The 26,467-nt window shown below is 41.6% G+C and overlaps 1 protein-coding gene across 2 annotated transcripts in view; it reads left to right on the top strand.

Moving 5' to 3' along the window:
- GNPTAB (N-acetylglucosamine-1-phosphate transferase alpha and beta subunits) overlaps positions 1 to 3,767 on the top strand; it is an 84,917-nt gene extending 81,150 nt beyond the window's left edge. For both annotated transcript variants that reach the window (XM_018048177.1, XM_018048176.1), the window contains one exon: positions 2,373 to 3,767. In XM_018048177.1, the coding sequence (XP_017903666.1) occupies positions 2,373 to 2,450 (78 nt within the window). In that variant the 3' untranslated portion in view covers positions 2,451 to 3,767. The remainder of the gene's footprint in view (positions 1 to 2,372) is intronic.

Genomic DNA, 26,467 nt, shown 5'->3' with positions numbered 1-26,467 from the left:
AGTCAGTTAAATCTATCTTCTAAACCTATTACCAATATTCTTTGTTCATGGAGTTCAGTAAATAGAGCTTTTCAGTTTTAGCCTGAGGTCTACAAGTCAAACTATTTTAAACCCCCCAAAAAAACACCCAGAATCTGCATCTGATACTAATTTTTTATGGGTCTCCAATTTTCTTTCTTTTAATCTTTCTAAAAGAGACCACAGTGTCTTTATCTGCAGGCCTCCCCCAGTTCTGGCGATGCTGCCTGGCTTGTGCGCCAGGCCATCCTCTCCCATTTATGTTTCTTCTTTGAATTGCTGGCAGTTCTTCCCCAGGCAGGCGAGCACACAGCCTCCTTCACGGGACAGTCCGGAAGTAAGAGGGTGATTTGTGAGGTCAGAAGAGGAATAAGAGAATCCTCTTCAGGCCACAGCAGATGGAAATTCTCAGAAAGAAGAAAAAGGATTCAAGGAAGGGGGAATAGTGTCGGGCTGACCTGACCTGTGCTGGGCAGGTGAACCCACCTCAGCCTCCTTCCTGGTGATGCTGGAGTGAGGCTTATCTGGCAGTCACAGTGGGATGTTTTCACTGAGTTAAGTTACACTGAGGAGGCAGCGGCGGCCTGAGAACTGAGAGCTTTAGGATAAACACTCCCAGGCTTCCTGCTGTGGATGGAAGGAAACTCAGGAAAGAAAGGTCTGGCAGGCAAGCAGTTTCACCTTTGTCCACCTCCCAGGGAATAGAAACATCACTCTTGATTATGTCGCCATTGTTCTTGGCAAGTAAAAATCTTAGGAAGAAATCTTATGCTGTGCCTGCTTTTAGAACAGAGTCCAGTGAGGAGCCTGTGGGTCAGCTGTGTGCTGGCTGAAAGGAGCAGCTGGAGGCCATGGAAGGAACAAGAGGGTCTTTGCTTACTGTTGTTTATACCAGCAGGAGGAGGGGGAAAGGAAGAATAAATCCCCTCTCCTCCCTGGCACCTTCTTCTTTACCTGCTTGAATCAAATTCCTTACCTTCTACCATACTCACAAACAAGCCAAGGCTGCCCCTTCCTCTGCCCAGGAATCCAGCTCGTCCAGAACACTGTAGTCCATGCAGGCACCAGCCAGCTCTCACCTCAAGATGGAGGATTAGAAATTCAAACCGTAAAGAACACATTTTTCTCATTGAAACTTTCTTCTAACAGTGGTCAGGTTTTCTATTTCAGATGTATCTTGGATAAACTGTTTCTGTTAGAAGTATGTATTCCAAGTTCTAATCTACTAAGTCATAGATGAACTTTTGCATTTCAGCCTATTCATAAACTTGAAAATACAAGTAATGCCCAATGACTGTTGATATGATTACTAAGTACAGGAAAACAATGGTGATAGAATTCTTTAAAAAAAAAAAATTAAAATTCTAGCTTACACATGTTCAGTTCAGTCACTCAGTCGTGTCCGACTCTTTGTGACCCCATGAATTGCAGCACGCCAGGCCTCCCTGTCCATCACCAACTCGTGGAATTCACTCAAACTCCTGTCCATCGAGTCAGTGATGCCATCCAGCCATCTCATCCTCTGTTGTCCCCTTCTTCTCCTGCCCCCAATCCCTCCCAGCATCAGTCTTTTCCAATGAGTCAGCTCTTCGCATGAGGTGGCCAAAGTATTGGAGTTTTAGCTTTAGCATCAGTCCTTCCAGAGAACACCCAGGCCTGATCTCCTTTAGAATGGACTGGTTGGATCTCTTTGCAGTCCAAGGGACTCTCAAGAGTCTTCTCCAACACCACACTTCAAAAGCATCAATTCTTTGGCGCTTAGCTTTCTTCACAGTCCAACTCTCACATCCATACATGACTACTGGAAAAACCATAGCCTTGACTAGATGGACCTTTGTTGGCAAAGTCATATCTCTGCTTTTGAATATGCTATCTAAGTTGATCATAACTTTCCTTCCAAGAAGTAAGTGTCTTTTAATTTTATGGCTGCAATCCCCATCTGCAGTGATTTTGGAGCCCCCAAAAATGAAGTCTGACACTGTTTCCACTGTTTCCCCATTTATTTCCCATGAAGTGATAACACGTGTAGTTGTTTTCAGACCCAGAGAGAGTATCCTGATGGGTGAAGAAGAGTCAGTGTCCTTCAGTGGAAAGACTTGACAGACATCTTGAAAATAAATACATGTGGTAATTGTTATATAAAAATATGTAGTTTTTATAGGTCTTAAAGAAACTTGGGAAATATAAAAAGCCATTAGTTTTGTTTTGAGGGGAGGAATGATGGAGCCTTGTTTGCTGTCTGTTCTTTATGTATAGGGCTAGGGAAAAGATAAAGGTCATATGACCCTCAGCAAGAAAGTTAAAGTTTGTCAACCTGGAGAATTACAATTTATCTTCTGTCTTTCATCTTTTAGTTAATTGCACTTAAGCGGAAGATATTTCCCAGGAGGAGGATACACAAAGACGCGAGTCCTGATCGAATCAGGGTATAAAAGATCTCCATCAGAAAATCTACCTCAGCATTCACTGAGCGTTTGAAAACTCGGCATCAGAGATGTCTTCACGATGTGATGCTCAGCCAGCTTAGCCTGCAGAAGGGAAAACACCCAGTACAGTACTTCTGGCGTGAACATATCCTGCTGACCAGGAACTGCTTAACCCACACAGAGAAGACTTGCGTGTTGAGCAGCTCTGGTTTTATTTCTAAAACATTTGCTCATGGACCTGTCTGTCATTCTTGAAATGAAGTGGCTCATGGATGAGAGACAGAGGTTGCTATGGGAACTGATCAGCTAGCTAAATGAGATGCCTAAGCCTCCTTGAGTGCTGTTGCTAAGAGTCCCCAGTCTTTTGCATTCCAAAGCTTTTTGCTGTGGTTTTACCTTTTTTTTTGGGGGGGGGGGTGTTTCCTTTTTTCCATCTCTCATTTTTAAAGTAGCTACTAAGTTAACTAAGTTATTCTTCCTTTCAAAAACAATGAATTAGGATGTGTAACATGTTTTTATAGATATTATTTAAATAATGCAGCAGTAACACATCCTATTGACAATATCTAAATTACAAGTTTTATTAACATTGAAGACTATGTGATCGTAACCTACTTGCCATGACTTATGAACTCAATGGCAGACATCTGATATTTGTGCTTGTTTTCTTCAGCCCCTAAGAATACTGTGATTTTATGTGGAGACCTGATTACAAAGGGCTAGAGTTAAGTAGCAGAGCTACTTCCTAGATGTAATTATGTTTTGAAAATGTACATATTGAAAAAGAAGTGCCTCATTTTAGAAATGAGTAGTGCTAATGGTACTGGCACATAACAGTGGTGTATTTTTTAAAATACTCATCAGTATATTCCAGTAGCTGTCTCTCAATCAGCTTCATGTAATGCAGGGTCAGGAAACTTTTTCTTTAAAATGCCACAGAGAGTAAATATTTGCTGGCCACATGGGTCTGTGTTGCATATTCTTTGTTTAAAGCTTTTGTTTTAATAATCTTTTTAAAATGTCAAAACCATGTCTAACTTGCAGCTGTACAAAAACAGGCCATAGGCCATGATACAGAATTAGTATTCTTACGTGTAAGTAACCCTTGATGTTCAGCCGTGTTTTATGTCATTGTACTGTGGATTTATGAAGACCAGATTCCATGGGTCCTTTTTGAACTCTTGACAGGTATTTTAGATCATGATCTTAACAGTATTCTTTCAAAATGGCATACACATTTTGTAAAAAGAACGTGTAAATAACTTGTGTTTGTGCTGTAAGAGTTACGTATTTCAAAAACTGAAGATAAAAACTTAAATTTTATCTGATGCTTTAATTTTTAATCTTTGAGGATTGAGTTTATCTAGATTCAGCAATCATCTGAGTGCTTATATGGCATGTCAGGGGCTTCCCAGGTGGCTCAGTAATAAAGAATCTGCCTGCAATGCAGGAGACGCAGGTTTGATTCCTGGGTGGAAAGAACCCCTGGAGAAGAAAATGGCAACTCCAGTATTCTTGCCTGGAAAATCGCAGGGTCAGAGGAGCCTGGTGGGCTGTAGTCCATCAAGTTAGAAAAGAGTTGGACATGACTTAGCGACTAAACATTAAGTGGAAGTTAAGTTTCCATGACTGAAATTAAGTGGAAAATAGTGAAGGACAGGTTGATAGTATTACTACCTGGAGAATGTCATTATATGAGGGAAAATAAGTTCTAAATAGGATTTATTTGGTAAAAATTTAGAGGTTATCTGGGTATCATTCTTAAAGTGAATAATTCTAGAAGAGTTCAAGAAATGAACATTTGGGTGTGATGGAGATTTCTGGTTAGGTGAACATAATCTACACTTTATTTGGAGCTTAATAGATAATGAGATGGATAACAGAATTACAATATAGAATCATTTACCTAATGATTCAGTAGAATCAGTAGAACAAAGGAGCCTCAGAAGTCATGGGCAGTCACGTGTCTTCAAGAATTTTAACAAGAAAGGAAAACCATAGGGCAGTCTACCTCATAAGAATTCCAACTGAAACATTAGAAAATGCAGGTTGGCCAACACTTGAAAATCGGTGTAATTCACATCAGTAGGACCAAAAAAGGAAACTGCATGATAATCTTTTTTTTAAGAAAGCACAGTAAAGCAGTTATCCTCCAATTAAAAATTAAAAAAAAATAAAGCACGGTCCGTTGAGACTAAGAAATAATTGAGCGTCTAGGATAATAACTTCCCCACTTATCAATAGTTTTCAACATTTTTGCCAATTTGTTTGCTCTACTATTTTTCTTCATTGGTATATTTTAAAGTAAATCCTAGACTTCCTAGAGACAAGAAGACAGGGGAGGTGAAGGGCTTCTTATCAGTCTAACTGCTCCTCTTTCCCATTTGCCTTGATAACAGCTCTGTTTACTGAACACATTTTATGTGCTAAATGCACAAATCTAACAAGTTGCTTAAGGAAAAGAAGGGTACAGGAGACATACCCTGAAGAACCATGGCTCAGCACTGCCCATCCCTGCCCTTCTCTGCATGTCAGCATTTCTCCCCACCGTGGAGAAGTGGCAGTTCCTGGCCCCAATCTCCCCGAGAGGCAGGAAGCTTCCTCTCTGACTCAGGTAGTGAAAACCCTGGTGGAGATGAGTTACTGTGATTGGCTTACTCTAAGTTCTGTCCACACATCTGTGGCCAGAATATGCAGACTTTTACCAAAAGGAGGGGAGGGGTGTTGGGCTAATAAAAACACACCACTCCAGCTTCATGGAACAGAGATTGGGTACATGTGAACAACCAGGTTTCTAGATTATTGAGTCAAGTTGAAGGCAAACTGCCATATTTGAAAGCAAGAATACAGTGGACCTTATAATTTTTTCATTATTGAAAAGATTCAAAGAAATGTATGGAAAGCATCAATACAGAATACAGTAGCTGTCATGAAATAAGTGATCCAAAATGCTTCACAATTAGTCTCAAGTTCTTGATCTTCCTGCTGCCTTTTACTCCCCTGCCCTGGCCACACACATCTCATTTTCCAAAACATGTCGGGCACTTTTATGCCTCTGTTCCCTTATAGATGCTGTTCTTACAGTTTTACCCGTGCTTGTGCTCTCCTTACCTGTCATACCTCCTTGTACCTCCAGGTTCCCTCACCAATAGCTGATCTACTAAGAAAGTTTCTGTAAGACTAGCTACGACTATGACTAAAGGAATAAGGGATATAATGTTTAGGCTTTCAAATGACCTTGACAAGACTCTACAGCCCCACTGACTAAAGAGGGAGGGGGATCAAGATGGAGTAAGAAGATGTGGAGCTCACCTCCCCCGACAAACGCATGAAAACTACATCTATGTGTGGAACAATTCTCATAGAAAACAGAATTGGCAGAATAATTCCTGTACACTAAGGATGCAAGAAGGATTCCCACGTGGTGGGGTGGAACAAAAAAGAAAGCTTCGGGTAGAGACCTGTTGCCCTGGGATGGGACTCACAAAGAAGGGGAGGGGTGATCACAAGGGCAGACACATGCCCTGCCTGGGGAGTGAGTGGGTCAAGCCACAAGCTAGGCATCTCATGCAGAGGAGAGAAGTAAACTAGACTCCACTCCTGAGAAGTACAAGGGCACTGGCGTGTCCCCAGATCCAGTGGTGTCTACCCTAATGGTTGCTGTCTCACCGTGCTCCCCAGTCTGAGCTGAATGACCATCCCAGCCTCTCTCACTCCACACCACCAGTTGGTACTGGGCCTAGGGCAGCCAGGTCCTGGGCAAAGATCTAGGATGCAGAAGTGGTCTAGGGATTATGATGTGGGCCACTGGCATTTACTCCAACTTCATCAGAGATGCAAGCCACACTTCTGACAGTGTCCCGGCTGCTTCAGTTCCCACAACCAGAATACCACAAGCCCCAGCCAAGCGAATGCTCTAGCCCTGCCCATTCCACACCATAACCTTGCTCTAGATCGGTGACAACCAGAGTCGGGGAGAAGATGCGACCTTGGGCTACATTTGAGCAGAGCTGCAGGCACCTATGCAGGCAGCACATGGGGCCTCTGAGCTATACTCACTTATATCAACTGTACCTTCCTTTGGGGCAAAGACCCCAGTGCAGGGAGAAGGAAAAAACACCCTTAAATGGAGCAGAGCCAGCTCAAGTGTGACCCTCAGGGCAGTGCAGTCACTTGGGAACAGACCCCCACCCCTGCCACTGAGCAGAGAGGAAGTCTATCTCATCTGTGCAGGCTCTAGCTCTGCCAACACCAGCCACACTCCCTATCAAGTAGACAGTACAACATTGAGGAAAGGGGTGGCTGGCATCTACGTCAAATCCAGCCCTCACACCAGACACTGGGCACACGAAGTCTACCCAGGGATGCTCTCAAAGAAAAACATCCCATCAAGACAACAGATAACTGTTTAACCTAAATTCATAGAAATGGAGAAAGGTGAGTAAAATGATAAGGCAGAGGGATTACTCTCAAAAGAGTAAGAGGAAACCCCTGAAAAAATAATGCAACAGTGATAATCAGTCTACCACACAATGAATTCAAGATGTTGGTAATAAAAATGCTAACTGAATTAGGAGAATCAATCTAAATACAGATAATTTTAACAAGAAACTGGAAACTTAAAGCTTAATAAAAAATAGATAATTCAATTTCTGGGATAAAAAGCACTCGAAGTAATGACAGACAACTAAATAATGCAGAAGAACACATGAGTGATCTGGAAGATCGAATAATGGAAATCACCCAATTGAAACAGCCAGCAGAAAGGCACAGATTGAAAGAAAACCCACGGCAACGTAAGAGTATAAAATATGACAGTATAAGATATGCCAATATCCACATTATAAGGGACTCCAAAAGGAGAAGAGAGATGGAAATTGAAAATGTATTTGAAGAACTTTTGGTTGAAAAATTACCAAACCTAAAGAAAGAAACATATTTAGGTACAAAAGTCACAGAGGGTCCCCCAAAAGATGAACTCGAACAGACCCACGCCAAGACATATCATAATTTAAATGGCAAAAGTTAAAGAGAATTCTAAAGGCAGCAAGAGAGGAAGAGAGGCATACACAAGGAAAGTCACATAAGGCCATTAGCTGATTATTCTGCAGAAACTTTGAAGGTCAGAAGAGAGTAACAAAACATTCAGTCTAAAATGGAAAAATCTGCAACCAAGAATACTCTACCCTGCAAGATTATCATTTAGTATAGATGGAGAGAGAAAGAATTTCTCAGACAGGCAAAAACAAAGTAGTCAGCAATATTGAGCCTACCCTGAAAGAAGTGTTGAAGGGTCTTCTCTGAAAGGGAAAAAAATCCTAATAGGAAAGACACATATGTAGTAAGGATTGAAGATCACTTAAATAAGTCAGTACATAGATTTAAACATTTTTAAAAATCAAAAAGCAACTATGACTACAATAAACTGTAAAGGGATAAGCATGAGGATATAAAATATGATATGAAAAACAAAACATGGAGGAAGGGAATAGAAACTAGATCTTTTATGGACTTAAAGATTATCATAATAAGTGAAGTAAGTCAGAAAGGGAAAGACAAATACCATATGATATTCACTTATATGTGGGATCTAAAATATGACACAAACGAACCAATCTACAAAACAGAAACAGACTTACACCATATACAAAAATGAAATGGTTTAAAAACCTAAATGTGAAGCCTGAAACCATAAAACTCCTAAAAAACAATACAGACAACTCCTAAAAGCAATATTGTCTGTGCCTTGTGGCATGCGCGATCTTAGCTCCCTGACCAGGGATCAAACCCTAGCCCCCTGACTTGGAAGCATTGAGCTTTAACCACTGGACCACTCTCAGGCAGAACACTCTGACATAAATTGTAGCCTTGTTATCTTGGATCAGTCTCCTAAGTCAAAAGAAATGAAAGCAAACAAACTTTTGCAAGGCCAAGGAAACCATTCAAAATTGAACAGAAGAGAATGTTTGCAAACAATGTGACTGACAAAAGGTCACTATCCAAAATATACACTATCAAAAAAATAAACAATCCAATCAAGAAAATGGGAAGATTATGAATAGACGTTTTTCCAAAGAAGACATACAGATTGCCAAGAGGCACATGAAAAAATGCTCAACATCACTAATTATTAGAGAGATGCAAATCAAAAGCACAATGAGATATCTCCTCATACCTGTCAGAATAGCTACCGAAAAGTCTACAAATAGCAAAATGTTGATTTTTAAGAAAAGGGAGCCCTCATACACTGTTGATAGGAATGTAAACTGGTGTAGCCCTTATGGAAAACAGTATGAAAGTTCCTCAAAAATCTAAAAATCAAAATACCATTGATCCAGCAATTGCACTCCTCAGTATACACCCAGAAAAAAAAATGAAGACACTAATTCAAATAGATATAGGCATCAAAATGTTCATAGCAGCACTGTTTACAATAGTTAAAAAAAAAAAAGGAAGCAACCCCAGTGCCCATCAACAGATAAAGAAGATCTGGTGGGCCTCCCCAGTGGCTCAGTGGTAAAGAATCCACCTGCCAGTGCAGGCTTTGATCCCTCGTCCAGGAATATCGCACATGCCAAAAAGCAACTAAGCCCGTGCATCACAACTGCTGAGCCTGTGCTCTAGAGCCGCAAAGCTGCAACTACTGAAGCCAGCGCACGCTACGGCCCGTGTTCTTCAACAACAGAAGCCATCGCAATGAGAAGCCCGAGCACCACAACTAGAGAGAAGCCCCTGCTCTCTGCTGCTGGAGAAAAGCCGGAGCAGCAACGAAGACCCAGCAAAGCCAGAATTAAATAAATATAAAAAAGATGTGGTGTAGGGAATTCCCTGGTGGTTCAGTGGTTGAGACTCAATGCTTTCACTGTCATGGGCCTGTAATCCTTGGCTGGGGAATTTAGATCCTACAAGCCTAGCAGCATGGCCCCCACCCCTCCAAAAAAATGTGCTCTCAAAAAGAGAATAAATCAGACAGAAAAACAAATACTATATGATATCATTTATACATGGAATCTAAAAAAAAAAAAAAATACCAATGAATGTATATGCAAAACAGAAATTGACTCACAGATACAGAGAACAAACTTGTACCAAAGGGAAGAAGTGAGGGGAAAGGGACACATTAGGGGTATGGGATTAATAGATGCAAACTACTATAAATGAAATAGCTAAGCAACAAGGATATACTGTATGGCCAGGAAATAACACCTATTATCTTGTAATAACCTATAATGGAATATAAGCTGCAAAAACACTGAATCACTATGCTACACACCTGACACTAACACAATATTACAAATCTATACTTCAATAATAAAATTTGCAACAATTAGAAAAAAGAAGAACAAAGGAGATGAAAGAATTATTCATATTTTGTCAGGAATCCAGGTAATTAGAGGGAATAATTGGGCAATTATATTCAGGGAGATAGTGAAGGAGGAAGCCTGGTCTGCTGTAGTCCATGGGGTCACAAAGAGTCAGACACAAATTAGCAACTGAACAACAACAACAACATATATGGAGAAGTATTAACAATGCAGTCTTACTAGCCCTGAGACTTGAACTTGTTAGTTAAGTGTGATCAGTCAATAAAATCCTGAAGTCTTTGCCAAATCTTAAAGAGGTAAAAATACATGATTAAAACCAGGAAAAATTGTTGGAGAACTGGTAGGTACAAAAGTCAAAACATACTTTTAATTTATTTGGGGGAAAATGCATATATGTAGAGAAGAAAGGAAACAATACCCCAAACTTAAAATTGTCTCTTGGTAATGAGATTATGAGTGAATTTCCTTTCCTTCATAAATTATTTATTTTTTAAAAGTTGTTTTAGAATGAATACTTTGTAACTAGAATAATTTAACAGTAAATATTAGGTAGAATTATAATGACCCATGTTAAATTTTTTCATGGAAAGTACAATGCTTTTTATCAGCCAATTCCAGGAAAGCTAATTTTGAAAATCCTTTAAATGCCTAGCTCCATTTTAGGAGACTATATGATGAAACAGTCATTCTAGTGCTTACATATTTATTAACAGTGGGATATGGATTAAAAATTGAAACCCAAATATAGATCTCATTTGGAGCTAGGAAAGTCAAAAGATGACATAACCCAATCTTGATTATTCACAAAGCAGATAATTCTTTCATCTCCTTTGTTCTTGTTTTTTTTCCCCCACATTTTTAAGTTTCCTAACATTTGAGAAAATAGGTAATGGTTTTAATAAGTCAGCAGATGGAGATGTTGAGCTGCCCTTGTTAATGTGACAAATCAAATTAGTGGTTCCAAACTTTAGTTAGCATGGTAATAACCTGGAGAATGAATTTAAAATGCAGATTCCCAGTCTCCGCCCACACAGTTTAGTAGCCTGTGGATGGGGCCTGGGAATCTGAACTTCAACATTCCTTTCTCCCACTCCAGCACGTGCCCCACTTCGTCTTCTGCAAGTGTTCCTGATACAGGTTGGCCTCTGAACCATACTTTGAAAAACTGGTATTTGAACTCATATGTATATATGAAAACATTTAGCATAGTGCAAACTGAGAGGAAAAAAACAAGTAAAACCAATTCCTGGGGAACTCCAACATCTAAAGGTCCATTAGAGGAGGAAGAGTTAGTAATGTCCTGAGAAGTTTCCAAAAGAGGAGTAACAAGAGAATGTATAACTATGGAAATCGAAGAAAGACAGCATAAGAGAAGAAAGGAGTGGAAGTTTACTTTGACTATTGTTCAGAGTCAAGTGAGTGAGGACCAGAGGATGCCCACTGGATTCAGCAACGTGGAGGTCATTTGAGTGAACACCTTTTCAAATTAGTAGGAGGGGTCAAAGTTGGCTTAAAGTGGCTTAAAGCACACATGGGAGGAAAAGAAATTGAGGCAACAAGCTTAGATAATTCTTTCTAGAATTTTGGCAGATAAGAGAAAGAGATAGGAGCACAGCAGTTTGCTTGGAAATAAGGCTCAGGAATTTTTTAAGATGAGAGATTTGACTATTTGTAAATATTAAGAAGAACTGAAGAGCCTCTTGGTGAAGGTGAAAGAGGAGAGTGAAAAAGCTGACTTGAAACTCAACATTGAAAAAATGAAGATCAGGGCATCTGGTCCCATCACTTCGTGGCAAATAGATGGGGGAAAAATGGAAGCAGAGATAGACTATTTTCTTGGGCTCCAAAATCACTGCAGATAGTGACTGCAGCCATAAAATAAAAAGACATTTGCTTCTTGGAAGAAAAGCTATGACAAACCTAGACAGCATATTAAAAGCAAAGACATCACTTTGCCAACAAAGGTCCATATAGTCAATGCTACGGTTTTTCCAGTAATCCTGTACGGATGTGAGAGTTGGTGGCTGAGAACCAAAGAACTGATGGTTTTGAACTGTGGTGCTGGAGAAGACTCTTGAGAATCTCTTGGACAGCAAGGCGATCAAACCAGCCAATTCTAAAATCAACCCTGAATATTCATTGGAAGGACTGATGCTGAAGCTAAAGCTCCAATACTTTGGCCACCTGATACGAAGAGTCAGCTCACTGGAAAAGACCTTGATGCTGGGAAATACTAAAGGCAAAAGGAGAAGGGGGCAGCAGAGGATGAAATGGTTAGATAGCATTACCAACTCAATGGATATGAATCTGAGCAAACGCCAGGAGATAATGGAGGACAGAGGAGCCTGGTGTGCTATAGTCTGTGGGGTCACAAAGTGTCAGACATGACTTAGCAACTGAACAACAACAAATGTTAATAGGAGGGACTGAGCTGAGAAAAAGAGAAATAATGGATAAAGTAAGATTCTTGGAAGACAAGATGCCATAAAATTCAGATCACAGGCAGGCATGCATGCGAAGTCGCTTCAGTCATGTCTGACTCTTTGCGACCCTATGGACTGTAGCTGCGAGGCTCCTCTGTCCATGGGATTCTCCAGGCAAGAGTACTGGAGTGGGGTGCCATTTCTGCCTCCAGGGAGTCTCCCTAACCCAGGGACTGAACCCACGACTCCTGTGTCTCCTGCATTGCAGGTGGATTCTTCACCCCTGAGCCATCAAGGAAGTCCCAGATCACAGAAAAGTCTAAGAGGAAGAATGCATGGCCAAGATGCAGGGAGGTTGTAGCTGGGTGGCAGGAGTTTTGGAGGTTTCAGTCTGAACTATTTCCTCAGGAAAAAAATATGAAGAGGATCAAATACTAAGCATGAAGGGAGGTGACAGGGTTGAACATGAAATAGGGTAGAAAAGGCTTACTGGAGAGAATGAATAAGCTAGAGGGAAATGGAACAGTCTGGGGGCAATGCTGAGGGCTCAGTTGAAGCTAGGACTCGTAAATTTATATGTTACACATTTGCCCCATTGGGTAAGTTTATTCTGAGATGCCTAAGTTGAGGGTAGGCACAGAGAAAAGATAACTGAATTTCTGCAGAAGCAACACTTTGCCAGACAAATGCAGTGGCAGCAGAGGTAGTTATTAGCAAGAAACTGAGTGAAATGATGGACTCTGAATCTAAGACATGAAGAGAGGAAAAGTAAAAAAGGTAAAGGATGGCAAGTTCTGGTGAATCTGGCAGATGGTTACAGTGGGAACAGATGAAACTGAATAAGCTGGCAAGGTAGGAGGAATTGGTCTGAGGGTAGGCTATCTGAAGAGGAGAAGGCAATGGCACCCCACTCCAGGACTCTTGCCTGGAAAATCCCATGGACAGAGGAGCCTGGTAGGCTGAGGTCCATGGGGTCGCGAAGAGTCGGACACGACTCAGCGACTTCCCTTTCACTTTTCACTTTCATGCATTGGAGAAGGAAATGGCAACCCACTCCAGTGTTCTTGCCTGGAGAATCCCAGGGACAGGGAAGCCTGGTGGGCTGCTGTCTATGGGGTCGCACAGAGTCGGACACGACTGAAGTGACTTAGCAGTGGCAGCAGGATATCTGAAAGGAATTTTGAAGGTGGAATTGCTTCAGGTGCATCCATAGGAGTTGGAGGACTTTGCGTGGAGTGCAGGGGTAGGGGGCCATTTAAAGAACTCAGAGGCTAAAGGAAGAGGGAAAGAGTCAAGCTGAGAAGACTGTGCCAGATGTCATAGTACTCAGTGAATGAACAGGGGTGACCAAGAGGCCGATTATCAAGGCTGATTGGAATGTCTGCCAAGTTCAATTTTCCAAATTAAGCTTTCTTTTAAACTGTGATTGCAAAAAATATCAACTAGCTATATATAATCTTGTCCTTTTCAAACCTTCTTAGGAGGCTCCTTTGTTTTGGTGAGTGCAGTTATGGGGGGGATGCAGCAAAAGCATGAGAAAGTTATGTTGTTTACGAAAGAAAGTGATAGAAGGACTGGAAAGGGAAGAACCAGGGTAATGGGGAAACGGAAAACCTGAGGTACAGTGGGAAGGCGAGCAAGGAAGAGACACAGTGGGAGGGGCCTGGCAGCTGTCCTGAAGCTCTCCTAGGGGGCCTTAGAGGAGAAGGACTCTCCAGTTAAAGGGATATCTAGGAAGCTGTTCTGTTTGATGTGCAGAGTCAGTTCACTAAACTTAATACAAATCAACATAAACTTGCCAATCATAGGTGGAACTGGATGGGACAACGTGTGTGAGACTAGTTTTAAGACTGTGAGAGCAGGGTGACTACCATAGGGTTCTTCCAAACCAGACTATGCATGCAATTTTCCTTTTCATTAAATAGCTGCCAACTTCTCGATCTTTTTTGAGAAATACTTCCTCAAAGACTGAAATTCCTTGTGACATTCTATATAATCTAAGCAACTGATATTGAAAGAACTGTTATATTTTACATCTAAAAGAAATCTCCATTTGTTGATAAAACATTTGAATTTTTAAAATAAAAATTTTATTTTTTATGTTAAATATTTCCGGTGTTGGTGTTTGATATTCGGGAAATAGTATACCAGAGACTCAAGTACCCATTATATTATCAGTGTTGATATCTTATATCTACTATTTGCTATATGCTGAGTGCCTACTAAGATTTTTTATGCATCATTCCCCCCCCCTTTTTTCTTTTGCCGCAGCCTGTGGCATGTGGATCTTCTCTGACCAGAGACAGCAGAAGCATGGAATCTTAACCACTGGACCACTAGGGAGGTCCCCCTACTTCACTTTTTAAAATAAAAAATTCTATGAGATAAATACTATTCTTACGGCAATTATGTTAGTGAAGAAATAAATGGAGGCTTAAAGTCATTTGACCATGGTATCATAGTTGATAAGTGGCAGTGGTTTATTCACTAAGTTGTGTCAAACTCTTGTGACCCCATGGACTGTAGCCTGCCATGCTCCTCTGCCCATGGGATTCTCCAGGCAAGAATACTGGAGTGTGGTTGCCATTTCCTCCAAATAAGTGGCAGAGCCAAATTTAATTTTTCCTAGATTTTCCACATCTTAAAACATTTTTATGGAGTTTCTCCTTGAATAATATGATACTTAACTTCTAAGATTCTTTTTGGAATTCCTCTTAATAGGAAGCAGTGATTGCTACTCACCTAAATACTCATTCGTCCTTTCCTGGGTCCTCAGCTTGGCAGCATTTGCCAGCCTTCCCAGCTGCTAGGTGTTGACCAGGTGACTGAGCTCTAACCAATAAAATGTGAGCAGAAATAATCTGTGCCACTTCCAAGCCTCGCTCATAACAACCTCCATATTCTTTTCCCCTTCTAGATGTCTGGGATGGCAACCACTTCCAGGGCAAACTTGTAAGTCACATGTTGAACACTGCAGTTTCCACCAGCATGGGCCCCTGACTGACTACATTGGAACTGTGGTCCTATGGAAACTGCCCCAAGGACCTGTTCACTTGCCCAGTACTGTTACAAAAGAAATAATTTCTTTTTGAGTCATTATATACATGATATCATCAGGTTCACAAAGTTTCACAAAAGAATTTCAAACATTTGGCACCAAAGAGTTCCAATACTAATAAGTTGTTTCAGAGCATAGAAAATGAAAAACAAAAATTTAAAATTCTTTTTATAAAGCAAGTATAACATTATCATCAAAACTTGTTAAGGGCAAACATAAAAGACAATTACGGGCCATTGGGCTTCCCGGATAGCTCAGTTGGTAAAGAATCCACCTGCGATGCAGGAGACCCCGGTTCGATTCCTGGGTCAGGAAGACTTGCTGGAGAAGGGGAAGGCTACCCACTCCAGTATTCTGGCCTGCAGAATACAATAGTCTGTATTGTCCATGGGGTCGCAAAGAGTCGGACATGATTGAGAGACTTTCACTTTCATCCCTTATAAATGTTAATGCAAAAATTCTGAACTCCAATACTACAAGAAAATAATACACTATAGCCAACTAGAATTCATTCCAGAAATGCAAAGATAGATTAATATTAACATTTTAATATAGTTTACCAAAATAATGGTATAAGGGAAAAAATGTATTATTATCTCTATGGATGTTTAAAAAAAACTTTTGAAAGAAATCTAATAATCATTTAAAACATTCAACCATAAAGTCATCATATGACTGAGTCCCTTCATTGTTCACCTGAAACTACCATAACATTGTTAATCGGCTATACCCCAGTAAGAAATGTTTTTGGTGTTAAAAGAAATTAAAATTTTAAAAAAAATAATGGAGAAATGCCTGAGGTATTCCTACTAAGTTAAACAACAAAGAAAAATTGACCACCACCTTCACTACTATTTAACATTGTACAGAAGGCTTTAGCCAGTGAAATTTAGATGAGAAAACAGAGACATAGGAATCAGAAAGAAGTAAAATTATCTCTATTTAAAGATGACATGCAAATACATCTGGAGAACTCTAGAGACTCAGTGAATAAACTCAAACATTAATTTTATAAGGTAGCAGGACATGAAAGTAACACACAAAACTCAAAAGTTTTCAAAAAAAGAAATATAACAAAAAATAATATAGATTGCTGCACAGCAGAAACTAACACACTGTAAAGCAACTATACTCCAATAAAAATTAAGAATAAAAAATTAAAAAACCTCAAGTCTTCATACACACAAATGATTACAAGTTAGAAGATATAATGGAAATGGAAACAAACCTGAGTTATACTAGCTACAAAAATGATGAAATATTTAGGAATAACCTAAATAAGAAACATTCAAAATCTATATTCAAAACACTGTAAATGCTTCATCAAGATGCAAAAGCAAACTTGAACTAGTGGAAAGACATCCCTTTTCCTTCTTAGGACATTTCAACATCACCAAAATGTCATTTTTCCTTAATTTACAAATTTTAATGCAATCCCAATAAAATATCTGGTTTCCCCTCTCTTTTGGAGAGAGACAAGATGATGCTAAAATTCATGTTTTTAAAATAACCCAACACTAGTTAGAAAAAACCCTGAAAAAGAATAGCTCTGAGGGGAAGAAAGTAGCCTAAAAGATACTAAAATAAACTCATAAATTTGTATAATCCAGTGTGGTACTGATACATGAACAGATAAACCAGTAACAAAATATCCAGAAATAGACCCAACTCTATGGAAATCTAGTGTATTTAATAAAGGAAGTGTTATTAGTCACTGGGGACAAAGATTGACTTTTTAGTCAATGATTTTGGGATAACTGGATAGGCATCTGCAAAAAGATGAAATTAGATCTCTTCCTCACACTATAGACAATTCTGTTGGTCCTTTGGAATTTATATTCTAATGGGAGTTCAGTTCAGTCGCTCAGTTGTGTCCAACTCTTGGTGAGCCCATGGACTGCAGCACGCCAGTCATCCCTGTCCATCACCACTCCTGGAGTTCACCCAAACCCATGTCCATTGAGTTGGTGATGCCACCAAGCCATCTCATTCTCTGTCATCCCCTTCTCCTGCCCTCAATCTTTCCCAGCATCAGGGTCTTTTCAAATGAGTCAGCTCTTCGCATCAGGTGGCCAAAGTATCGTAGTTTCAGCTTCAACATCAGTCCTTCCAGTGAACACTCAGGACTAATCTCCTTTAGGATGGACTGGTTGGATCTCCTTGCAGTCCAAGGGACTCTCAAGAGTCTTCTCCAACACCACAGTTCAAAAGCATCAATTCTTCGGCACTCAGCTTTTTTATAGTCCAACTCACATCCATATCTGACCACTGGAAAAACCATAGCCTTGACTAGATGGACCTTTGTTGACAAAGTAATGCCTCTGCTTTTTAAATATACTGTCTGCTGCTGCTGCTAAGTCACTTCAGTCGTGTCCGACTCTGTGTGAGCCCATAGACAGCAGCCCACCAGGCTCCCCCGTGCCTGGGATTCTCCAGGCAAGAACACTGGAGTGGCCTGCCATTTCCTTCTCCAACGTGTGAAAAGTGAAAGGGAAGTCGCTGAGTCGTGTCCGACTCTTCGCTACCCCATGGACTGCACCCCACCAGGCTCCTCCGTCCATGGGATTTTTCAGGCAAGAGTACTGGAGTGGGGTGCCATTGCCTTCTCCCAATATACTGTCTAGGTTGGTCATAACTTTCCTTCCAAGGAGTAAGCGTCTTTTAATTTCATGGCTGCAATCACCATCTGCAGTGATTTTGGAGCCCTCAAAATAAAGTCAGCCACTGTTTCCACTGTTTCCTCATCTATTTGCCATGAAGTGATGGGACCAGATGCCAAGAATTAGTAAATTATCAAACTATATACTATTACATTAAAAAGAGGTAAGTGCCTAACAAAAGTACCTGGGAAAGAGGTCTAGGGAAAGAAGAGGAATTACAGTGCAGAGTTTACAATTACAATATCTAAAAATGGGGGCTGCTGCTGCTAAGTCACTTCAGTCGTGTCTGACTCTGTGCGACCCCATAGACGGCAGCCCACCAGGCTCCCCCATCCCTGGGATTCTCCAGGCAAGAACACTAGAGTGGTCTGCCATTTCCTCTCCAATGCATGAAAGTGAAAAGTGAAAGTGAAGTCGCTCAGTCGTGTCCGACTCTTAGCGACCCCATGGGCTGCAGCCTACCAGGCTCCTCCGTCCATGGGATTTTCCCGGCAAGAGTACTGGAGTGGGGTGCCATTGCCTTCTCCGAAAAATGGGGGCAGAGAGGCCTTATTAAGATGAACAGTGACATTTAAGCAAAGACCTGAAGAGGCAGCAAGCTTTGTGCATAGTCTTAATTACAAACTTCCCGGATGGCTCAGTGGTAAAGAATCTGCCTGCAATGCAGGAAACACAGGAGATGTGGATTTGATCCCTGGGTAGGGAAGATCCCCTGGAGGAGGAAATAGCAACCCACTCCAGTATTCTTGCCTGGAAAATCCCATGGACAGAGGAGACTGGCAAGCTACAGTCCAAAGGGTCACAGAGTCAGACATGACGGAGCAGAAGCATGGACAAGAGAAAACCACAAGCCAACCTTAGTCATGAAAATGTACACAAAACACTGAACAACCCAAATATAGTAATGTGCTTAAAAAAGTTAGCACCTTGTGATCGACTTGGGTTTATCACAGGAATGTAAATTTGGTTTAACCTTAGAAAACTATATATACATTTTGTTCATCACATTACCAATTAAAAAGATCATTTTAATAGATAGAGAAAAATAATTTAGTAAAATCCAACACTTACTCATGATTTTAAAAAAACAAAGTGATAGGCAAGCAAGAAAGCTCTTAGCAACTGAAAATAGAAACTAAGCTTTCAAAAAGGGCAAATACCAAAGTCACACAAACAGTACTGTTACTGAACAAGGTTTGTCTTGCCTGAAGTCCAGCAGGACAAAACACTGAGATGCTGAGGTTTGCAGCCAAGAGAGAATTTATACACAAGATAGCCAAGCTACAAGACAGGAAAACCAGTCTCAGCTCTGCCTCCCCAAGGCAAGGAGCTCAGTTATTTATGGGATAAAGAATAAAAACACAGGGCGGTCCAAGGCATGGGGAGTGTGGAGAAAGATGACTGGAAAGAGGTATAGACTCTGCCATTCTGAGCATGTTAACTAGGCTACAGGCCTATGCAAGTTTTAAGGGTAGAGTTTTCACTCCTCTGATGTCAAAAATGTCACCAAGCAACCACCCTTGAATGCCTAGTTGGTGGGTCAGTGGTCCAGACTTATCCAGCTCAGCTCAAACTATACCCAGCTGACTCCAAATTCCTGAAAACAACTTGGGCAGACACCTTACTGTTTGGGATAAGTGTAGCCAAGAAGACCTTCGAGTCTCAAAACGACTTTGATTAGTGATGGCAGGTGAAACGGATTTAACGTACGTTTTGGTAGCATCATTGTTAATAGAAACTTTAGAAACATGCCCTTTAAAATTAGAAAGGGTGTCTAATAGTGATACTTTTATTCATCTTTCTACTGAAGAGCCTAATGAATACAAGCAGAAAGTGAGAGGAAAAAAGAAAAGCTTAAGAACTAGAAAGACAAAAGTCACCATTCACAGATATGAGCCCCGACTCTACAGAGAAATCATTAAAAGTAACACACGCGGTTAGCAAGATGCTGGATAGAAAAATAAGCCCCATATACCCTGCTTCCAGGACCAGCCTCACAGCTACAGTGGAGAGAAGTCCTCACTGCTAACTAACTGTGAGCACCCAGATCCGGCGCAATTCTTCCACCAAGGAGGCTGCCATCAGCCACACCTCTGGGCCTCCTCCACCTACCTCTTGGAGCTTCTACTTCAAAGGCAACGACGTGGCTCTGGGAGGTGTGGGCCGCTTCCTCTGGACGTTGGCCGAAGAGAAGTGCAAGGGTGCTGAGCTTTTCCTTGAGGCGCGGAAGCAGTGGGGTGGCCGCGCCCTGATCCAGGACCGGCAGGTGCTGGCCCCGGAGGAGTGGAGCACCGCCCTGGAAGCCACGGAGGCCGCCACGGCCCCCGAGAAGAGCCCAAACCAGGCTCTCTCTAGGATCTACACGTCCTGGGTTCTGCGAACGCAGATGCCCAGCTCTCCGAGTTCCTGGAGCACCACTTCCTGGAGGAGGAGCTCGTCAAGAAGCGTGTCAAGATGGGCGTCCACTTGACCAACCTGTGCAGGCTGGCCGCCCCCAGGCCGGGCTGGGCGAGTATCTCTTTCCAAGGCTCTCCTGCCAGCGCGACTAGGCATCTCCGGAATCTGGTGGCCTTGGCTGGACCCCTCTGCTTTCCCTGGTCCCGAAATCTCTGCCAGAGCCGCTGCCTCCAGCCAGGAGGCAACTTTTTAACCACTCTGAAACCTTCACCCAAGCCATGGCACCAAATGGAAACAAGAAAGGTTCCTTTTGCAGAAGGGGGCGGGGCGGGGGGAGCGGCGGAATGCTTGGCTGTTAAGAAAAAACCGTTAAGTATCTGAATAGCATGAATGATTTGTAGTCTAATTCTCTCAATTGTCTAAAGAAATGATTCATACCGTGCGTGCATCTGATAAACTATGTTTGCTCTGCCAAGAAGAATAAACACAACTATTCAGAAAGTGTTGAATAGAATTTTAGAGTTTCAAGACTTCTATGGAGTCATGATAAAATTGCTTTCCCTGAAGAAAAAAGAAAAAGTTGATGTGATGTGATGCCATCAGCCTGTATTGAAGAAAGAACCCTATGAAATTAAATTTTGGTCTCCCATTAGGTTGCTACTGAGAACACTGATTATTAATTACATCATTCACTGACCTCTTTATAAAGCCTCTCAAGAGAAATTTTTCTCTGTCTTAATATTAGGAATAACACTGCTTTGCATGAGTAATTGATTTGTTTTTGTTTTTTGGATACTGCAAATGATGTAATTAAGTTTCTTTTTCTGACTTCCTGCTAAAAACCTTAGAGCCAGATCTGTGGTCGGTTCACCCAGAGTAAAGGAGTAGGATTGCATATGCATTTTGCATATGCTTCATTCCTGGTCCTTCTATTACTAATTCCTTCGTGTATTTTATAGAGTCTTTTAAGCCACCTTAATCCCTTTCTGGAACAATGTTGTGTATAAACAGATAAATAAACTTTTAAAATGCAGATTTTAAAAGAAATAAGACCCATATCAGAAATCAATTCAATATTAGATGCTGGGAAATACTGAAGGCAGGAGGAGAAGGGGACAACAGAGGACAAGATGGTTGGATGGCATCACTGACTCAATGGACATGAGTTTGAGCAAGCTCTGGAAGATGGTAAAAAAACAGGGAAGCTTGGCAGGCTGCAGTCCATGGGGTCGCTAAGAGTCAGACACGACTGAGCAACTGAACAATTAGAGCAAAATAGAGGCAAATAAGTTATTTATAAAAAAATTCAATAAAAGTGAAAACTCCGCACAGAGAAAAAAATTTAACTTTATTGAATTATATTAAGATGTTATAAATAAATGGAAAATATGCCACATTCAAGAAGAGAAAGATTCAGTTCTCTCTAAATTTATCTATAGATTTATTGCCTTTCCAGTTAAAATCCAAGAAGTTGTTTGGTTTTGTTTTTTCCTGGAACTTGGAAAACTGACTATAAAATTTGCTTGAAAAGCAAAGTTCAAGAATACACAGGATTCTCTTGAAGAAAAAGATTAGGTGTGACTTGCCCTATTAGATGCCAAACCTTTAATAAAGATGGAATGATGGCACAGAGATAGGCAAACTGATCCAGTGGAACGGGCTAGAGAAGAAGACTCAAGGACATATGGAAACTTGACAGATGATGTAGCTGTTAAAGGGAAAGGATGCACTATTCAGTAAACTGGTTTCCACAATGAGGAGTGAAGCAAAGTAATTGGATCCTACCTGTCAGGCACAAAAATTCTATATGAATAAAGGCTTAAAAATGAAAAATAAAACCTTCAAACTTTTATTTTTTTATGGCTTCAGGATAAAAGATACAGAAAGCAGTCACAAATATTTATTAACACTCACCCAATATATAAAAAGTTACCAATCAATAAGAAACACATAATCCAATTGAAAAATGAGCAGGAAACTCAAATAGATATTTTAGGATAAAGGAAATGCAAATAGCCAATAAGCATAACAAGAGCTTAATCTTACGAGTGATTGGAGAAATACAAAAGAAGAGCCTAAAGAAATATCATTTTACGCCTCTGAGAATGGCAAAATTAAGAAATATGACTATACCAGCTGATGATGAGTACATTGAACAATGGAAACTCATTCTGTTGGTGGGAGTATAAATTGGAAAACAATTTTGCCTTATTTCATCTAGTCTATAGGACTAAGTACTATAGAATAGGACTAACCCCAGGATGCGGCGGTGGGCCACCACACTAAGCGCAGCTGAGAGCTACCCCAAGTCCAAAGTCAGGGACAGCGGCCCAGAGTGCCAGGCTGTGATGGCTCAGGAACAGTGGCCCAGAGTGCCAGGCTGCGACGGTGCAGGAACGGCCGGGAGGAGCCACCCTGAGCCCGAGGTCAGGGGTGGCAGCCGAGAGGAGCTACCCTGCATCCGAGGTCAGTGGCGGCCGGGAGGAGACACCCCACGTCCGAGGTCAGGGGCAGCCAGGAGAAGCCACCTCGCGCCTGAGACCAGGGGCGGCAGCTGGGAGGAGCCACCCACGCCCGAGCCCAGGGCCAGCGGCGGGGAGAAGCAACCTGAGGAGTGGTGGCTGCGCAGGCACAGAAGGGCCTAGAGGAGCTATCCCACGTTGAAGGTCAGGAACAGAGGTGGTAAGGAGATACCCCTCGTCCAAGGTAAGGAGCAGCAGCTGTGCTTTGCTGGAGCAGCCTTGAAGAGATAGCCCACGCCCAACGTAAGAGAAGTAAGATGGTAGGCGTTGCAAGAGGGCATCAGAGGGCAGACACACTGAAACCATACTCACAGAAAACTAGTCAATCTAATCACACTAGGGCCACAGCCATGTCTAACTCAATGAAACCAAGCCATGCCTGCGGGGCAACCCAAGACGGGCGGGTCATGGTGGAGAGGTCTGACAGAATGTGGTCCAATGGAGAAGGGAATGGCAAGCCACTTCAGTATTCTTGCCTTGAGAACCCCATGAACAGTATGAAAAGCCAAAATGATAGGATACTGAAAGAGGAACTCCCCAGGTCATTAGGTGCCCAATATTCTACTGGAGATCAGTGGAGAAATAACTCCAGAAAGAATGAAGGGATGGAGCCAAAGCAAAAACAATACCCAGTTGTGGATGTGACTGGTGATAGAAGGAAGGTCCAGTGCTGTAAAGAGCAATATTGCATAGGAACCTGGAATGTCAGGTCCATGAATCAAGGCAAATTGGAAGTGGTCAAACAAGAGATGGCAACGGTGAACGTCGACATTCCAGGAATCAGCAAACTAAAATGGACTGGAATGGGTGAATTTAACTCAGATGACCATTACATCTACTACTGCGGGCAGAAATCCTCAGAAGAAATGGAGTAGCCATCATGGTCAACGAAAGAGTCTGAAATGCAGTACTTGGATGCAATCTCAAAAATGACAGAATGATCCCTGTTCACCTCCAAGGCAAACCATTCAATATCACGGTAATCCAAGTCTATGCCCCAACCAGTAATGCTGAAGAAACTGAAGTTGAACGGTTTTATGAAGACCTACAAGACCTTTTAGAACTAACTCCCAAAAAAGATGTCCTTTTCATTATAGGGGACTGGAATGCAAAAGTAGGAAGTCAAGAAACACCTGGAGTAACAGGCAAATTTGGCCTTGGAATGCAGAATGAAGCAGGGCAAAGACTAATAGAGTTTTGCCAAGCAAATGCACTGGTCATAGCAAACACCCTCTTGCAACAACACAAGGGAAGACTCTACACATGGACATCACCAGATGATCAACACTGAAATCAGATTGATTATATTCTTTGCAGCCGAAGATGGAGAAGTTCTATACAGGCAACAAAAACAAGACCAGGAGCTGACTGTGGCTCAGATCATGAACTCCTTATTACCAAAATAAGACTCAAATTGAAGAAAGTAGGGAAAACCACTAGACCATTCAGGTATGACCTAAATCAAATCCCTTATGATTATACAGTGGAAGTGAGAAATACATTTAAGGGCCTAGATCTGATAGATAGAGTGCCTGATGAACTATGGAATGAGGTTCGTGACATTGTGCAGGGGACAGGGATCAAGACCATCCCCATGGAAAAGAAATGCAAAAAAGCAAAATGGCTGTCTGAGGAGGCCTTAAAAATAGCTGTGAAAAGAAGAGAAGTGAAAAGCAAAGGAGAAAAGGCAAGATATAAGCATCTAAATGCAGAGTTCCAAAGAATAGCAAAGAGAGATATGAAAGCCTTCCTCAGCAATCAATACAAAGAAATAGAGGAAAACAACAGAATGGGAAAGACTAGCGATCTCTTCAAGAAAATTAGAGATACCAAGGGAACATTTCACGCAAAGATGGGCTCGATAAAGGACAGAAATGGTATGGACCTAACAGAAGCAGAAGATATTAAGAAGAGGTGGCAAGAATACACGAAAGAACTGTACAAAAAAGATCTTCCCGACCAAGATAATCATGATGATGTCATCACTAATCTAGAGCCAGACATTTGGAATGTGAAGTCAAGTGGGCCTCAGAAAGCATCACTATGAACAAAGCTAGTGGAGGTGATGGAATTCCAGTTGAGCTCTTTCAAATCCTGAAAGATGATGCTGTGAAAGTGCTGCACTCAATATGCCAGCAAATTTGGAAAACTCAGCAGTGGCCACAGGACTGGAAAAGGTCAGTTTTCATTTCAATCCCAAAGAAAGGCAATGCCAAAGAATGCTCAAACTACTGCACAATTGCACTCATCTCACATGCTAGTAAAGTAATGCTCACAATTCTCCAAGCCAGGCTTCAGCAATACATGAACCATGAACTCCCTGATGTTCAAGCTGGTTTTAGAAAAGGCAGAGGAACCAGAGATCAAATTGCCAACATCCGCTGGATCATGGAAAAAGCAAGAGAGTTCCAGAAAAACATCTATTTCTGCTTTATTGACTATGCCAAAGCCTTTGACTGTGTGGATCACAATAAACTGTGGAAAATTCTGAAACCACCTGACCTGCCTCTTGAGAAATCTGTATGCAGGTCAAGAAGCAACAGTTAGAACTGGACATGGAACAACAGACTGGTTCCAAATAGGAAAAGGAGTACATCAAGGCTGTATATTGTCACCCTGCTTATTTAACTTAAATGCAGAGTACATCATGAGAAACGCTGGGCTGGAAGAAGCGCAAGCTGGAATCAAGATTGCCAGGAGAAATATCAATAATTTCAGATATGCAGATGACACCACCCTTATGCCAGAAAGTGAAGAGGAACTAAAAAGCCTCTTGCTGAAAGTGAAAGAGGAGAGTGAAAAAGTTGGCTTAAAGCTCAACATTCAGAAAATGAAGATCATGGCATCTGGTCCCATCACTTCATGGAAAAAAAATGGGGAAACAGTGGAAACAGTGTCAGACTTTATTTTTTTGGGCTCCAAAATCACTGCAGATGGTGACTGCAGCCATGAAATTAAAAGACGCTTACTCCTTGGAAGAAAAGTTATGAGCAACCTAGATAGCATATTCAAAAGCAGAGACATTACTTTGCCAACAAAGGTCCATCTAGTCAAGGCTATGGTTTTTCCTGTGGTCATGCATGGATGTGGGAGTTGGACTGTGAAGAAAGCTAAGCGCCGAAGAATTGATGCTTTTGAAGTGTGGTGTTGGAGAAGACTCTTGAGAGTCCCTTGGACTGCAAGGAGATCCAACCAGTCCATTCTGAAGGAGATCAGCCCTGGGATTTCTTTGGAAGGAGTGATGCTGAAGGTGAAACTCCAGTACTTTGGCCACCTCATGAGAAGAGGTGACTCATTGGAAAAGACTGTGATGCTGGGAAGGATTGGGGGCAGGAGGAGAAGGGGACGACAGAGAATGAGATGGCTGGATGGCATCACTGACTCGATGGACGTGAGTCTGAGTGAACTCCGGGAGTTGGTGATAGGCAGGCCTGGCGTGCTGCGATTCATGGGGTCACAGAGAGTCGGACACGACTGAGCGACTGAACTGAACTGAACTTCGCCATTTTATTAAAATATTCTGAAAAATTTTAACTTAAATTATAAAAAGCTACTGGAAAGCGCCATGCCTCATTTGTACTAGCCACAAACTGCTGCCCAAAACGCACTCAGGATCAGCAATCTCACACAGTTCGTCG

Source organism: Capra hircus, chromosome 5 (genome assembly GCF_001704415.2).
Source record: "Capra hircus breed San Clemente chromosome 5, ASM170441v1, whole genome shotgun sequence".
Classification (NCBI taxonomy): domain Eukaryota; kingdom Metazoa; phylum Chordata; class Mammalia; order Artiodactyla; family Bovidae; genus Capra; species Capra hircus.
Note: the sequence above shows the minus strand (reverse complement) of the source record. Positions and strands in the feature narration are given on the sequence as shown.